At 40.3% G+C, this 17,795-nt stretch overlaps 1 protein-coding gene across 1 annotated transcript in view; it reads left to right on the forward strand.

Annotated features, from left to right (window-relative positions):
• Positions 1-4,963, forward strand: part of LOC143292381 (uncharacterized) — a 226,667-nt gene extending 221,704 nt beyond the window's left edge. Inside the window, 2 exon segments of the mRNA XM_076602599.1 lie at positions 1,423-1,534; positions 2,733-4,963. Of these exon segments, the coding sequence (XP_076458714.1) occupies positions 1,423-1,534; positions 2,733-2,936 (316 nt within the window). The 3' untranslated portion in view covers positions 2,937-4,963.
• Positions 4,964-17,795: the final 12,832 nt, after the last annotated feature.

A 17,795-nucleotide genomic window follows, 5' to 3' on the forward strand; every position in this document is an offset into this window, starting at 1 on the left:
ACATACATCATAAAAGTTAAGGTGAATGAACATGTATGTGTGTGTTCAGACAACTATGCAGACATGCCCACAGGTATAATGTATGATGTTGTACTCCTATGAGTACAAAGTAAATACAAATACAAATATTTTCTTTGGTGGATATTTTAATTTTTTTAGTCATTCGGATGAGACTATAAACTGAGGCCCTGTGTGCAGCATGCACTTGGCGCACGTAAAAGAACCCACGGCAACAAAAGTGTTGTTCCTCGCAAAATTCTGTAGAAAAATCCACTTCGATAGGAAAAATAAATAAAACTGCATGCAGGAAAAAATACCAAAAAAACGGGTGGCGCTGTAGTGTAGCAATGCACTCTCCCCGGGGAGAGCAGCCCGAATTTCACACAGAGAAATCTGTTGTGATAAAAAGAAATACAAATACAAATGATGCACAGAGTTGGTCTGGATCTGAGCCATTTATCTTTTCCTGTCATTCTTTTCTTCTTCTTCTTTTTTTTAACAGAAACGGTGCATTTATATTATACATAAAGCAACAAACTGTAATGATATATGCAAAGCATAAGTTTGTATCAGTCATTATGTTAATTAATAAGACATTAGACTTTTCATAGTGCCAGCCAGCCTATCTCATGTCCTCATTTCAAAGAAGTTTTATGCTGTTGGAAAATGCAAAAATTGTATGCTTCAGTACTGGACTGCACTGCACTGCACTGTACCATTTAATTGGTATATTACTGTGTTGTCTGTTCTTTATTGTATTTTTCCCTTGTCACAATTTATTTCTCTTTATAAGATTTGGGCTGCTTACCTTTTTTTTCTTTTTTTTTCTTTTTTGTTGTCCTTTCTACAATACTGTGTGTTGCCCCATCTTCTTCTTCTTCTTCTGCGTTCACTCGTATGCACACGAGTGGGCTTTTACATGTATGACCGTTTTTACCCCGCCATGTAGGCAGCCATACTCTGTTTTCGGGGGTGTGCATGCTGGGTATGTTCTTGTTTCCATAACCCACCGAATGCTGACATGGATTACAGGATCTTTAACGTGCGTATTTGATCTTCTGCTTGCATATACACACAAAGGGGATTCAGGTACTAGCAGGTCTGCACATAATTATGTTGACCTGGGAGATCGTAAAAATCTCCACCCTTTACCCACCAGGCGCCGTCACCGTGATTCGAACCCGGGACCCTCAGATTGACAGTCCAACGCTTTAACCACTCGGCTATTGCGCCCGTCGCCCCATGAAAATGGGATTTCCTCCAAAATTTCGCCAGGAACAACTGTCTTGTCATGCATTCTGTTATGTGCACTGAGTGCATGCTGCATATGGGACCTCTGGTCATGCAACAGACCATGATGTGCTGATTTAGTTCAGATGGAGAAAAGATGTAGCATGGGGCGGGGTGGTGTGTGTGTTGCAGTCCTGGCCGGAGGGGTCGGGGCCCAGTGGTTCAATCCCCTCGTGATCTGTTGGACACCCAGATCGTCAACCTGAGGACCAAGAGTGACGCCCTCAATGCTGATCTGCTGCAGGTGTGTGTGTGTGTCTGTGTGTGTGTGTGTGGTGTATGTGTATGCATGTGTGTGTGTGTGTGTGTATGTGTATGCATTTGCATGTATGTATGTGTGTGGTGTATGTGTACACACACACACACACGTGTGTGTGTGTGTGTGTGTGGTGAGTGTGTGTGTGTGGGTTTGTGGTGTGTGTGTGTGTGTATGTGTGTGTGTGGTGATGACAGTTTCTGCGTCTGTGTCTTTATTAATTACTTATAGGATTGTCGTATTGTTTTGTGCTGTTTTATTGTTGTAAATTTGCATTCTTCTAATTTCACTGATGGGGTAACAAGATATACTGGAGTGTGTGTGTATGAGGCGTTCGTTGGAGGGCAGTGTCTGTATGGTGTCTCCCACCCATGTCGTGAACAGCTTTGAGTTGAGTTGTGGGGTGGTGGGTTTGGGAGTTCATGTTTATGTCCAAAAGTAGTCAAATCAACAGTAAACAGGTATATTTTCAACATGATGATTTATTACTTTCTCCCCCACATGCATGGAAAGTTATATATTCTTGTCAGCACCATTACTGTTACAATTTCACGTTAAATACTACATCAATAAAGCAGAATGACTTTGTGACACATTTAGCAACAGTAATGCAAGTACAATATGGTGACAGTTTGCAAGGGTGATTTATTGGTTTTTATCTTGTCTTGTTTTTGAATGTGAAGTGATTCCATTCTCTCCCAAATTTTGATGAACAGTTATTTATTAGTTCTTTGAGTTGTGTGTGTTTGTGTGTTTGCTTTTCTTTGTGTCCCGTTGGTTGTTGTGTGTGTCTGTATGTCAGTGTGAAGGAACGTGTGCTGCATCCATGCTCCCCTATAAAGTAAATGTTGTAACAAGTCAAGGCAAGTCCAGATTTATTCCCGAAATTCCCAATGGAGGCACATGTGAAAAAACAAACCGGGCAAAAAGGAAACAATACATGACAACAATGTATGTGGCAAAGTTACACAGTACATGACAGAGTTGTAATTAAGTAAAAGAAATAATGCTGCATTAAGTGTATTATCTGAACACAAAAGCATCTAATTTCGTATAACACAAACTGCACAAACAATAACTAACCCAAAGTGTATAGAAATCTAGCTGAGTAGAACAGTAATATTTCAACAATGAACACTGTTCCCTCTCTGTCCTCCCTCCCACACCTCCCCACCCCCTGCTGCAGACCCTGAAGACGGAGGCGGAGGTGCGTGAAGGTCTGCAGAGAGCGGAGAGCTCCCCAGCCACAGCCAGCAGTGAGCAGACACATCAGCTTGAGCAGCAGCTGTCCAACATCCTCATCCGCAAACAGGACCTGGTCAAGCAGAGCATCCTGCTGGACGATGAGATCAGCCACAAGGAGAAGTCCCTCAAAGCCAAGAGAAAGTGAACAGGAAATACTGTGCTACCACCACAATGACTGTGAAATCAAGGAGAGTGAACAGAAAATGTCTTAGTACCATGATGACTGTGGTGCAAAGTTCCTGAAAGTCAAGAGAAAGTGAACAGAAAATATCTTATTACCATGGTGATTATGATGTGAAGTTCCTGAAAGTAAAGAGAAGGTGAACAAAAAAAATATCTGATTACCATGGTGATTATGATAGAAAGTTCCCCTAAGCCAAGAGAAAGTGAACAGAAAATATCTTATTACCATGGTGATTATGATAGAAAGTTCCCCAAAGCCAAGAGAAGGTGAACAGAAAATATCTTATTACCATAATGACTGGTGCATTGTCCTTTAAAGTTAAGAGAAGTTGAACAGAAAATATTACCATGGTGATTATGATATAAAGTTCTCAAAGCCAAGAGAAAGTGAACAAAAAATATCTTGTAATGATGGTTGTGATATAAAGTTCCTCAAAGCCATCAGAACGTATACAGAAAATATCTCACTACCATAACAACTGTGATGTAGAGATGTAGAGGTGTAAATGTCTCTGAGACCAAGAGAAAGTGACAGTCAACAGAAAATATCGGACAGAGCTGTGATGTAAATGTGCACAACACTGATCTTCCAGCATGTTAACTTGCCTTGTGGATTCAGAGGGCAGTTTGGGTTTTTCATGTCAAGTGCATTTGTTCAACATTTGCTCCTCTTATATCAGAACAACAACAAAACATTTGCACTTCTGAAGCGTTACTTATGAATCATTTCGATTTCGTTGCAAGTTGATATATTTTATTTTATAAAAATATGGTTGTTTTGTTGGATTTACAATTTAGCGGTTGTGAGAGACATGTTCTGTGTTTGAATTTTTGAAATTAATTCTGTAACATAAATTTCCATGTTATAATGGGGTTTTTTTCTTTCTTTTTGTTTACACTTTTTTGTACAGATTAATAGATTTATCAGGACTGCCTTTGTTTTGTGAAGATTCTCACAACATTAAATGTAGTAATGGTTTAGCTTTTCTACAGCACTTACCTTATGGCTCAAAATACTCAGCATTCAAAACAAAACATAATGGACGTTGAGATGAAATTTTCATTCACACACACACACACACACACACACACACAGAGTGAGTTCGTCTTTCAAACTGTGACATTCTTATAAATTCCAGTAACAATAATATATTTCAAAGCACAAACAGTTATGGGAAATAAGATGAAGAACATCGCTAAAAGAAAGATGATTATAGTACATGATTCAAGTCATGCATGCATTATACTGTTCTCTCTCTCTCTCTCTCTCTCTCTCTCTCTCTCTCTCTCTTAAAATAAAAAGGGTATTTTAGTGATGTTTCTTGCGCTGTGTTTTTTGTTGTTGTTTTTTTGTCCTCACTTCCAAGTCACATGCTCACACATAATTATGCATTTGTGATAATTAAAAAAAAAAAAAAAATTACTAAACACTGTGATATTTTCATATTGTTAACTCTGCATTGCCGCTATGCTTTTCCCTCTTTTGTACTATGTCCTTCTGTTTCATGTTATCAATAAAGTATTTGGACGATTCTTTCCAGATGAAAGTTGAACTCTGCTAATGATTTTTTTTTTTTTTTTTTTTACAATTCTGTTCCTGATGGGTATGTTTCCTTTAAGCAAGTATTGTTCCACTGTTATAATTGTTGCAATATATTTGCGCAAATTGTATGGCTGTGCAATTTGAATGTAAATAATGTAATTTGTGTGACAAGAAGTGCTTTATAAGAGAAAAAAAAAAGACCTTTATACTCATACTCAAAATTTCTACTGTTCTCAAAGTGCCTTCTCACATGGGGATAAAAAATGAATAAATAAAAAATAAAAATCCGTCCTTTTGCCTGTATATATATATCTTCAAAGAGGGTGTGTTTTTGTTCCCTTTGGACATATCCGTCATTTCAATCCGTCCCTGTTTCTTTGTTTTATGCAATCAGATTTGTTTCAAATCATGTTGAAATATTAATAAAGACTCACTGAATGGCTGTCTTCAAATGTTTCATTATTTGATGTTGAATCTCTCTGTTTCTATCTCTCTACCGCCCCCCCCCTCTACCTCTCTACCTCTTTCTCTCTCTGTCTACCTCTCTCTTTACCTCTCTCTCTACCCCCCCTCTCTCTCTCTACCCCCTCTCTCTACCCCGCCCTCTCTCTCTCTCTACCTCTCTCTCTCTCTCTCTCTGAGAGCTGAGCTGAGCTGTTCTCATGGACTGAGCGGACGCCATTCTATGACGCTCCGCCAAATTAATTTATTCAATGTGCTAATTCAGCTTATTTCACCCTATCGAGTGTTCAATATCCTTTTTTTGTATCAATTGAAATATTCTGTGCACAGTGGTATAAAAATTGTTTGGTTGAATAGATAATCAAGTGATTTCCGCGACATGATGTGAAGTACACCTGTACCGGACACAGACAAAACACGGACAGCCGCTGTTGTGTGTGCCACGGGTCATGTTCTGTGGATATCCTTCCTTGACCTGTGAACAGTGCTGTGTTTGGTGTGTGTGTGTGTGTGTGTGTGTGTGTGTAGTGTATCTTTATTTCATCGCAATGGATTTTATTTTAGTGTGAAATTATGAACAACTCCGGCACAGCGAGTACTATGTATTGTCTTTGTCCCTGTGTCGTGTAATCATGTCTGCTTCAACTTCTCCTTGCAAAGACAAGAGTCTCAAAAAATTACAACCTACACTCGACATAATCCAAAAACGGTTTTCGTGCAGCAAAGATGAACTTACAGTGTGGAGAAACTGTCTTTTTTATCGTTATTCTGGATTACACGAGTCCGATATTTCAGTTCAGCTCAGTGACTATGATCACAATGACTCAGTATTGTCGTTTCCCTCGTTGCTTGTATTCGTGCCGTCTCCTTCCACTCTTACCAAGTCAGTGATTCGTATTTTTTATCAGTCATGTAAATCTGTGACTATTACCCTGTATTTTTCATCACAATCCGAAGGAACTTTACTGTGTCAAGGTTTAGACTGCCCACTCTGGGATTCAGATGAATGTGAAATTATAAAAAAAAGTGGTGTCAAATTTCATGCGAGATAAAAATATTGAAAAACTATCAAAACTCTTGATCCAAACTCCTGTGACATTCATCAGTGCGTTCCCTGGTTCACCTACTATACACACACCCACCATTGACTTGTCTCCATGGACACCGACATCTCCTTGTGGAGATTCCTTCACCCCACCACCATCACATCTACTGATAGACCCTGAACCAGCTGAGCCGACCCAAGATGGTATCGTCGTCCTCCCGCCCACTCCACCTGTGGCGCACAGCAACCCTCACATGGGAAAAGAAACCAGAAGCCAAAAAAAGACATTAACGCCAGTGGGAAAAAGGACTAGATTACAAAAAAAGCGAACATTGTTTCATACAGTACATACACAGGCTGGCGGTTCACTTCCAGAACTGAAACAGAAGGTTTTCGATTTAGACCAGCAGCTTGATTCTTTATCTAGTGCACTATCTACATTACAAAATAACTTTTTCACAGCTGTTGAAGACATCAAGGTTATCACTAAAAACGAATTACGTATCAATATTTCTGAAAAATTCAACATGCTCATTTCCAAATTGGATGACATACAATCTCAGCTCACAAAACTGGAAGCATCAAACAAACAGCTAACAAAAGACAACCAGTCCATCAAAACACAGCTAGGGTCAATAAACTCTGAAATTAAAAAATCTAAACCAGAAGAGAAGAAAAGTGTGACATCCACACAAACACCCTCTGAGATTCAGGACAAACCTACAAGTGTAGATGTAAGCACAGAAACAGACACAATTCCCTACCATCAAACCGCCCCAAGTGATGATACTGTAGCTAAGCCCTCTGTTTTACCAGGGAGCTGTCCACGGGCGGAATTCCAGACAGTGACACCATCCCCTAAACACTGTCCTCCTCATGAAAACAAACCGGACAGTACATCAGCTCCCTCTTCTGATTGCAATGATGAACCTGGAAACTCTTTTCATTACTCAGTTCCCACATCTAACCCTTTCTCTGTGCTCTCGAGTGCAGAGAATAGCATCCCAGCTGACGCGGTCCCTCCCGTTGATAGAATTACCATGGTAAATAGTAAACCAACAATTAAAGCTCTGTCAACAACTCCCCAAGAAACACTGAACAGCATGTCGATTCCAGACAAAGCATCTATACTTCTAATTGGTGACTCTGTCATTCGTTTCATCAACGCCAGACGGTTAGCGCCCCATCAGTCCTATTTATTCAAAATATGTGTTCCAGGAATGTGTGTTGAAGACCTCTGCAATTGGCTTAATGCATTACCTGTTGCTCCAAATCTGAAAGACGTGCTCATTCATGCTGGCATAAATTCCTGTTCATCAGGTCCTGTGTCAACCGACACATGGACTAAACTAATCCTGTTATGTCAAAATAAATTCCCAGAGGCACGCTTGAGCCTGAGTTCAATCCTTCCTGCCAGAGGCAAACATCACTTGAACAACATCATCCTTCCCTCCAACCGTAACCTTCAAATCACATGTGACCAACAAAAAGTCCTTTACATCAATAATTTTCCAACGTTCGCACCAAACACCAACCTTTACAGCAGCGTAAAACACCCTAATGCCAGAGGAACTGCTCTTCTGGCTGTAACTTTTAAAAATCTGTGGCGGACAGGTCTCCGTCAAGAAGGCCGTTTTCCTGAAAACATTCACAGGACTAACAAAGAGTGGAACGACAGTAATGTTCCACTGCGTAATGATCATTCCTCTGCTTATCATTCACAGGCAGAATTGAAGCGAACACATCAACCTGACGTAACTGGCGATACACATGATCAGGTTTTAGAGCAACCATTTCCACCCATACAATCCAGTTATCATTTCCCTCCTCTTACTCCCAGCTTAAATAGTAGGAGAACACCAATCTTACATTCCAGCCAGTACCCCCCCTACCCAGCCTCACCGTACAATTCTGTCCCTGTCGCACGTCAACCGCACTACACAGATCAAAATGGCGTCTCATATAATAACTTTCCTAGGCAAAATACAGACAGACTAACAAACACACAGTCTCCAAACCAAATCCATCCATATGCAGAACAATTGTTACACATGGCATCCCGCTTGTTGTCACAACAGCGCACATTTCCATCATATCATGCTTCTTGACTTCTTGTTACGTGAACCCCTCGTCCCCCTCCTGCCGACTCCTTCCCCCATGTGTCCCCATACCATTCTAAATAGATATGACTATGTTTAATCTTTCGCCAGTTACAGAGTCAATCATGGATGATGTTTTCCTTTCAGTATTTGTCGCTTTCTTTAATTTTGTTGTTGTTGTTGGTGGTGATGGTTTATTTGTTGTTGTTGCAAGTATCGAAATATCGGGGAGGGTGGGGGAGGGTTGGGGTTAACTTGCACATGCGCATGAAGTATGAGTTGTTTGTTTTTCTTTGTAATTATAAACCCCTGTGGTTGCTCACACATGTGCCGGATCAACTGATAAGTTGCCTTGCCCATTGATATTAGTGCCACTGATACGATTGAGGAGTCCTGATTTTTCTCTCTATATATAATAGCTTTCATTTGTCATTATATATTATTAGCCTGTTATCATAAGGTGAAATTGTTATCTACCCCATAATTTGCTCATTTAATTGGTTCCGCTTGATTGATTGTTTCATTTCTTATAGTGTTTGATCTTCAGAATTTACTCTTTTTTTTCTCAATTTGATTGCTATCTACTTGACATTATTATTTTTGTTACTTTTCCCATATAATCTAGATTGTCCTGTGTCTTGTTTACTGAATTTTTCATTACTTATATTGTCAGCTTAAGATAATCATGAATGCTAACACACCCCAGACGTGCGATGCATGGCCATTGGGAGAAGGTTTGAGAGTAGGCTTTCTTAATATCAATCATATAATTAATAAGTTATCTGATGTTTCTGATATATTGAATAATTTTGGAAAAAACTTTCACATTTTTGGATTTGGTGAATCAAGATTATCAGAACATATGTCAGACTCTGACCTAACCATGCCTGGATATAATGTCGTTCGTAAGGATTCTTTCAATCCAAAGGAAACAGGTTTACTTATTTATGTACATGAACATATTAGATTCAAAAGAATTCAATCACTCGAAAACCACCATGTTGAATCAGTATGGATCCAGGTACACTTTAAAAAATCGGAACCGTTTCTTATAGGCTTTATCTATAGGAATCCTGCAGAGCACGTTGACTGGATGGATAAGTTCACGCTAATGATGGAAGACGCTTCTCTGCTCTCAAATGAAATTATTTTATTGGGTGACTTTAATATAGATTTACTGAAATGTAATTTGAACTGGAAACAAACATACGAATCCTTTCATCTCAATCAGTTAATCGACAAACCAACACGAATCACTCGCACTTCACAAACACTCATCGACCACATATACACAACTTCCACAAAGACTATTTCTGAAATATGCTCTCCAACCTTTGGCTGTAGCGACCACTTTCCAGTTTGTATCACATGGTCTAAAAAAGGTATCAAGATACCAAAAAACTGTCATAAAGTTATCACATACAGAAGTTATTCAAAATTTGACCCTGATTCATTCTTGATGGACCTGATGAACTCTCCTATGTCTCTCGTTTATCAGTTTACTGATCCAGATGAAGCGTTTGAAATATGGTATCATAATTTCCTCAACATTTACAACAAACACGCCCCATTCAAAACTAAACGTGTAAAAACCAGTCTGAAAAAGCCTTGGATAACGGGAGACATAGAAGACGCCATCGATTTCAGAGATTTTCTTTTATCAACTGGAACCCGAGAAGATTTTCAAAAGCAAAGAAATGCAGTAAATAACATGAAACGTTTAGCGAAAAAGAAATATTTTCAAAAGTTGATCACTTCTAAGTCTGATAGTAAGTCTTTGTGGAAAGCCATAAATCAGTTGAAAAATAAGAATAGAGCCACACAAATTACATCACTCACAGACATATCCACAGATAGACTTAACTCACATTTCTGTAACATAGCTACTTCAATTATAAAATCAGACAAATCAAACCTTAACTCTTTAGATGCTCTGTTAAAATTCTGTCAATCAAAAAATATTTCATCCACATTAGATATTCCTTTGATATGTGTACATGAAGTTTATAATGCTCTGACCCATTTAAAACAAACTAGTACAAGAGGTCTTGATGGCATAGACGGAAAAATATTAAAACTCTCAGCTCCTATAATAGCAGAATCCCTCACATACATATATAATTTAAGTATTACAAAAAATAAGATTCCCAAAACGCTCAAAACTGCTAAAGTTATTCCTATATATAAGAATGGTGATCGATCTGAACCATCAAACTACAGACCAATTTCTATTTTGCCAATATTATCAAAACCCCTGGAAAATCATATAAATAAACATATTCTTAAGCATTTTAATAATTTTGACTTGTTCCATCCAAACCAGTCTGGATTTAGAGCTAATCACTCATGTCATTCTGCACTAACAAATTTAGTAGATCAATGGCTTACTAACAATAATAACGAAATTACTGGAGCCCTTGTTGTCGACTTTATGAAGGCTTTTGATGTGATTGATCATTCTCTCCTCCTGAAAAAACTAAAGATTTATGGTTTGTCTTTGAATACATTAGAACTTATCTCATCTTTTCTCTCTGAAAGAAAACAACTTGTGTCCACAAATGGTTCAAAATCAATGTTATTACCAATTAACTATGGTGTACCTCAAGGTTCTGTTTTGGGACCTATCTTATTTTCTGCATATATTAACGACCTACCCTTATCTATCAAGACACCATGTGAAATGTTTGCTGATGACACCACCATTCATACTAGTCATACTAACCTATGTATCGTATCTCTTTCTCTTCAGGAAAGTATTGACCAATTGATTGAATGGTCCGAACTAAACCACATGTGTCTCCATCCTAAAAAAACAAAATTCCTAATAATCACAACAAGACAAAAACGTCAAAATATATCCATAAACTGTTCGCCTATTTTCATCAAAGGTGACAAGATTGAAGAAGTTGACCACCATAAAATCCTTGGCATCACTATCGATAATAATTTGTCATGGTCACATCATATTTCTCTGTTATGCAAACAGGTATCAAAAAATATCTATCAACTGTCTAGAATCAAACACTTTTTGGATCTTCACTGCCGAAAACTATTTGTCAGTACTTATATAGAATCACACATTAACTATGCTTCGACAGTGTGGGATTCGGCGAGTGACAGTATTATAAAACCTCTATTGAGTCTGCATAGAAGAGCTGTAAAATTGATTCTTTTAAAATCTTCATCATTGACTGTATCTGATTATAAAGCTCTCGATATCCTCCCACTGAAAACAAAACTTCTATTTAACAAAGGTCTATTTATGTTCAAAATCATGTCTGGATTTGCTCCCCCCTCGCTGAAGAATAAATTTGTAATCAACACTCATCGTCATCTTCATAAAGTTATGGTACCACTTCCAAGGATCGATCTTTTTAAATCTAGTCTGTCTTATTCAGGGGGCTGTTTATGGAATGAATTATTATCCTGCCTCAATGTAAACACTGTAAAAAGCATCCCCAACTTTAAAAACATATATCGTGCACATTTATTGAAAAACATGTGATTATGTGACACATATCAATTATAAACAAAAAATCATGTATAGATTGTCAATATATATACGCCTCTCTCCTCCCCTGTCAGTCTCTATGTCTCTCCACTGTCACTGTCACTATATCTGTCTGTTGTCAGCCTCCCCTGCCTTCTTTACTCTTCCTCTTGTCCATTCTTCCTTCCGTTCTCCACCACGCCCCTACCCTATTGTCCTCGTTGTTATTCATCTATCGCGATATTGTATTGTACATACGTTCTATGTTATGTTTGCACATGCTTATGCAATTTTGACGTTGATGTCGTGAATTGACTCTCGCTTTTTTTTTTTTTTTTTTTTTTTTTTACTTTGTTGCTTTTTTTCCAATTATTATTCATGCCCAGAGGGCTGGATGTAAAAAAGTACTTTGTGCTTACTCCTTTACCCTCGTAAAATAAATTTTCGTTCGTTCGTTCGTTCGTTCGTTCGTTCTCTCTACCCCTCTCTCTCTCTCTCTCTCTCTCTCTCTCTCCCCCCCCCCCCTCTCTCTCTCTCTTAAAAACATATATCGTGCACATTTATTGAAAAACATGTGATTATGTGACACATATCAATTATAAACAAAAAATCATGTATAGATTGTCAGTATATATACGCCTCTCTCCTCCCCTGTCAGTCTCTATGTCTCTCCACTGTCACTGTTACTATATCTGTCTGTTGTCAGCCTCCCCTGCCTTCTTTACTCTTCCCCTTGTCCATTCTTCCTTCCGCTCTCCACCACGCCCCTACCCTATTGTCCTCGTTGTTATTCATCTATCGCGATATTGTATTGTACATAAGTTCTATGTTTATGTTTGCACATGCTTATGCAATTTTGACGTTGTGAATTGACTCTCGGTTTTTTTGTGTTTTTTTTTGTTGTTGTTTTTTTGTTGTTGTTACTTTGTTGCTTTTTATTCCAATTATTATTCATGCCCAGAGGGCTGGATGTAAAAAAGTACTTTGTGCTTACTCCTTTACCCTCGTAAAATAAAATTTCGTTCGTTCGTTCGTTCGTTCTCTCTCTCTACCCCCCCTCTCTCTCTCTCTCTGTCTCCACCCTCAATGACTTGGGTCTGAGGCCTATTCATTAAACTGTTCAGAGTTCTCGCTCTCTCTCTCTCTCTCTCTCTCTCTCTATATATATATATATATATATATATATATATATACACACACAAAAGCATCCAGCCTACAGCCACAAGTGACAATCATAACAGAACCAGTAGAAATGGGAAATCAAATAATGTACAGGGACAACGTACACACACACTGGTGCACAGACAGACAGACACACATACATATAATATGCACACCCAGACAAAAACATATACACTGGTACACAGACACTGACACATATATGTCCACGCAAATATTTACATACACAACACACACACACACATACACGCACACGCGCATGCATGCACTGTTGCACATTCAGAAAAACATGTTCAAATTTGCGTGCACATACTCACATACACTGATAGACATACATCTATATGCATGTTCACACACGCATGGAAAGAAACACACACACTGACACTTTGGCGCACACAAACACATACACACTGGCATACACATGAATATATACACCAGCACACACACACACACACACACACACACACAATGGTACACTATGGCACACACAGACATGCACACTGACAAATGCGCACACACACATGCACACACTGACACAAATTCACATGTGTACTCACACACCAACAGTGCACACACGTGTCTATCTGCTCATATGTGACCATGCATGTATGTAATGTATGTGCATCAATGTGCATATTCTTGTGTGTTTATATTGATGTGGGTGAATATGTGCTCTTTAATATGAGTGTATTAATCATATTATGTGCATACATGTGTATGCGATTGTCCTACACTCAAACCCACACACATGGTCAATGTACGCTTGCATGCGGCAGCGAGAGTTCACGCGTTTAGAGATCAACAGGTGTGTGTGTGTCGGTGTGTGTGTGTGTCAGTGTGTGTGTGCGCGTGTGTGTCAGTGCGCGCGCGCGTGTGTGTGCCGTGTGCGCGCGCGCGTGCGTGCGTGTGTGTGTGTGCCAGTGTTCAGTTGTGTGTGTGTGTGTGTGTGTGTGTCTTCAGGGGCCGGTTTGGCCTCATCAGTCACCTCCGGACTTACAGCCGCTGATCTTCCGAAGATCTGCCGATGTGTTTGAGGCCATGGTCAACTTCAAACCTGAAGGATGAACATCACACAGTGTGTGTGTGTGTGTGTGCGTGTGCGTGTGTGTGTGTGTGTTTGTGTGTGTGTGTGTGTGTGTGTGTGTGTGTTAGTGTGTGTGTGTGTCCACAGTGTGTTCATTTGTGAATGGTTGGGTAGAGGTGTGTGTGGGCGCGCCGCCGCGCTAAGCATGTGTTCCTTAATGGGATATAACCGATCGATCGTGCACACCGTGGAAACACTTTCCAGTATGAGTAACACCCCTTCTTTCCGAACGTTTTTGCACTGGCTGTCAACACCAACATATTATTCACCCCCACCCCTCTCCTCGCCTTCTCCCGTCTCCCCGATACCCACTCCCTCTCTGTCAGTATCTTACATCACTGACTCGCTGTCATGACCTTCATAATTCAAAGCGTTATTCTACTGCAGAACAGAGAATTTCCGCCGTTTATATTCTGGGTGTGAATGACATATACGAGAAATTGATAACATGATGTAACTACCTATGTTGAAAAGGAAATCTGTAAGTCGTTAAATCTGCTGGAAAGAGTGAGAGACAGACAGACAGACAGGCTGAGAGGGAGACAGAGACAGACAGACTGACAGACAGGCAGGCAGGCACAGAGAGAGAGAGAGAGAGAGAGAGAAGGGGAGTTATCGGCTTGCAGAGCACTCCGCTGACTAATTAAACAGTTATTGTCCATTTCCCCTACTGTTCCTAAGTCCCAGTGCAGGCCATCAGAATGAACTGTGCCTTCTCTTTGGTTTTTTTAGTGGTGGAAAACGGACACGTTATGAAGCCTGAACTCGACGTGACATGTATGAAGGTAGGTATAGTTAGGAAGGTAGGCAGGCAGGTAAGCCAGAGTATGTATGTGTGTACATAAGCATGTGTTTGTGTGTGCCGTGTGTGTGTGTATGTATGTGTGTGTGTGTGTGTGTGTGTTCAATTTCTGTCATTTTTACGATGACCTTGCAAAAATGCATTTCAACAAAACAGCAACAAAACCTTGATTAAGGGTTGTGGACGGAAGGAAAGAGATATAGCAGCATAAACATCGAACCGGCCTTCAAAAACGGTCACTGTGGGTGGGTGTGGGAGGGTTGGGGATGGGGGGTTTGGGGTGGGGGGCATTAGTAAGGAGCGGGAGAGCGGGGAGAGGGGCTCCCACTGAATCCTCCCACGGGACAGGACCATCTGTCATGGTTGACATGAGCCGAGTTTCGTCAGTCCCCTGTGGATGGAGTTCATCAGGTGTCTTTCCTTGGGCAGTGACGGATATTGGGGATGAACCGACCTTTCAGCTGGTTCTGCTTAGGGGCATGCTGTTCACAAGCCTGCCAAAAGGCACCCCACTCCCCTGGCCCCAACCTCCCTCCGGGATCTATACCTGTGTTGATACAGACATGACTTACAATCAATTTAGTGGTTCAATCAAAACATCCATGGGATTTCACAAACCAGTGACTTTCCCAGAGCCGTCATAGTGAAGGGTGATGTTACAAAACTAGAATGATTTTGTTGTCGTCGTTTTGTTGTTTTTGAAAACCACCCATTACAAGCAACATACAAGAAATTCTGCCGGGAAAAGAATGCGAACGCAAAAAAGTAAATAAACGTTATATACACGATGCTGACAGAATTAGAATATGCGAAAGCAAAATCTGTTCATTAATATAAAAAAAATATTCAGGATGAGAGAGAGCGAGAAAGAGAGAGAGAGAGGGGGGGGGTGTGTAAGTACATACCTGTGTGTGTGTGTGTGTGTGTGTGTGTGTGTGTGTGTGTGTACTTGCGTGCATGCGTGCGTATGAGTTTATCTGTGCCTCTGTGTGTGTGTGTGTGTGTGTGTACTTGCGTGCATGCGTGCGTATGAGTTTATCTGTGCCTCTGTGTGTGTGTGTGTGTACTTGCGTGCATGCGTGCGTATGAGTTTATCTCTGTGTGTGTGTGTGTGTGTGTGTGTGTGTGTGTGTACACGATGCGCGTTTGTGCGTGTGTGTGTGTGTGTGGGGGGGGTTGTTGATGAAGAGGGTCCGGTGGGGAGCACGTCCAAAACAGAAGGTTAAAACACTCTCTCAGTTCTTGTTCCATCATCTAAGAGAAGCCACATTCCTGTGTGTACACAGACGTGAATAATGAAGAGACATTTATACGGAAGACACAGAGACAGGAGAATTGCACTATGGAGCGCATACTGATAGAACACTTTAGCAAAAAAGGTTAACGGATTTTTTTTTCTGGATTATCTAGGTTATCTCGCTGTTTCTTCAACTGAGCTATACTTTATTTGCTTAATCTATTCTGTTTCGTTTTACTTTTTGCGAACAGAATATGATTCATGCATTCATTTACTCAGACCCCATACACCACTCTTTTCTTAACTTCGCAGTTCAGATAATACAGGTTTAAAGCCCTTGTGCCTGTAAATACGTGTTACTGATATTATAGTACATCGAAACTCAAGTTACACACACACACACACACACACACACACACACACACACATACACACACACATACACACACACACACATACACACACACACACACACACACACACACACACACACACACTGTTGTGGCCTCGCTGTGTCCCTCAAGGAGTCAACTTGGATAAGTCGAGACTTCATTAAATCCTACCCCCCCCCCCCCCCCCCCCCCTTCCTCTCCACTCCCTTCCCCTCAACAGAATCCCCTTCACTCTCCCACCAGGGAGTGCTGGTCATCCCCTCTGGCTATAACGGCGTCTTGGCGTAAAATTTTAATGACCTTCATGTGATTAATTAACCAGAGCCCCGGGGGTACCTGTTGGGTGACCTGTTGTTGACATTGTTAGCTGTTTCACTTGTAGGCTTAACGTATGGTGGTGTGTGTGCGTGTGTGTGTGAGTGAGTGAGTGAGTGTGTGTGTGTGTGTGTGTGTGTGTGTGTGTGTGTGTGTGTGTGTGTGTGTGTGTGTAACGAAAGTCTACTAGCGCTGTTTCACAAATCTCTCTCGGGGCTCAAAGCTGTACCACCTGTGCTTATGTGACTGTTTCTGTATTGTCAACACAGACGTGTCAACGGATTTTTCCAGTTGTCATCACGAGACAGCCTAGGCTTAGACGTTCTATACACGTAACTGTTCCACGTCCTGAGCATTGGAAGTATGTAACAGGTTTAATTAAGCATATGTTTCAGCTGCCGTCAGTCGTGGTTAACGTCACAGGCTGACTGAAGGCTAGGACGCACTGGGGTTCAAACCTCCAAAAGAGCCATGAATATGATTGTCAGTGGGGGTGGGGGAGAGGGGGAGGTTTCCCAGCCAGAGTTGAGTGTGCTTTTTTCTCTCTTTTTTTTCTTTTCTTCACTTTTTTTTACATTTATTTGCTTATTTATCATCATTGTTGTTGGTTGTTTTGTTTTTTTAAATTTATTTATCTATTTATTCTTTTTTTTTTCTTTTTTTTAAAATTTTTTTAGTTATTTATGTTTTAATTATATTATCAATATTTAGTTGTTTTTTTCGTGTGTTTTTTTTCTTCTCAAGGCCTGACAAAGCGCGTTGGGTTACGCTATTGGTCAGGCATCTGCTTGGCAGATGTGGTGTAGCGTATATGGATTTGTCCGAACGCAGTGACGCCTCCTTGAGCTACCGAAACTGAAACTGGGCTCAAATCGGGGAAGACTGGGACCACATGGTTAAGACTCGTCCTCCTATTTACGGAATGCTGTCTTTAAGGATGTTCATTGTTTGCTCACGTCTCATAATGTGTGACCAAAGCTCATTCCATCCTATATCACTGGAAACTTTTCAAATAAAATTTCACTTATATTCAAAGTCAGGAAACGGGTTTATCCTTAGGGGGGCAATATCCAAGCCTTTACTCTAATACTGCAAGTGTCTGTATCTCTCGGACCTGGCTGACTTTGGGACACACACACACACACACACACACACACACACACACACATATAT

The sequence above is a fragment of the Babylonia areolata genome, chromosome 18, assembly GCF_041734735.1.
Source record: "Babylonia areolata isolate BAREFJ2019XMU chromosome 18, ASM4173473v1, whole genome shotgun sequence".
Classification (NCBI taxonomy): domain Eukaryota; kingdom Metazoa; phylum Mollusca; class Gastropoda; order Neogastropoda; family Buccinidae; genus Babylonia; species Babylonia areolata.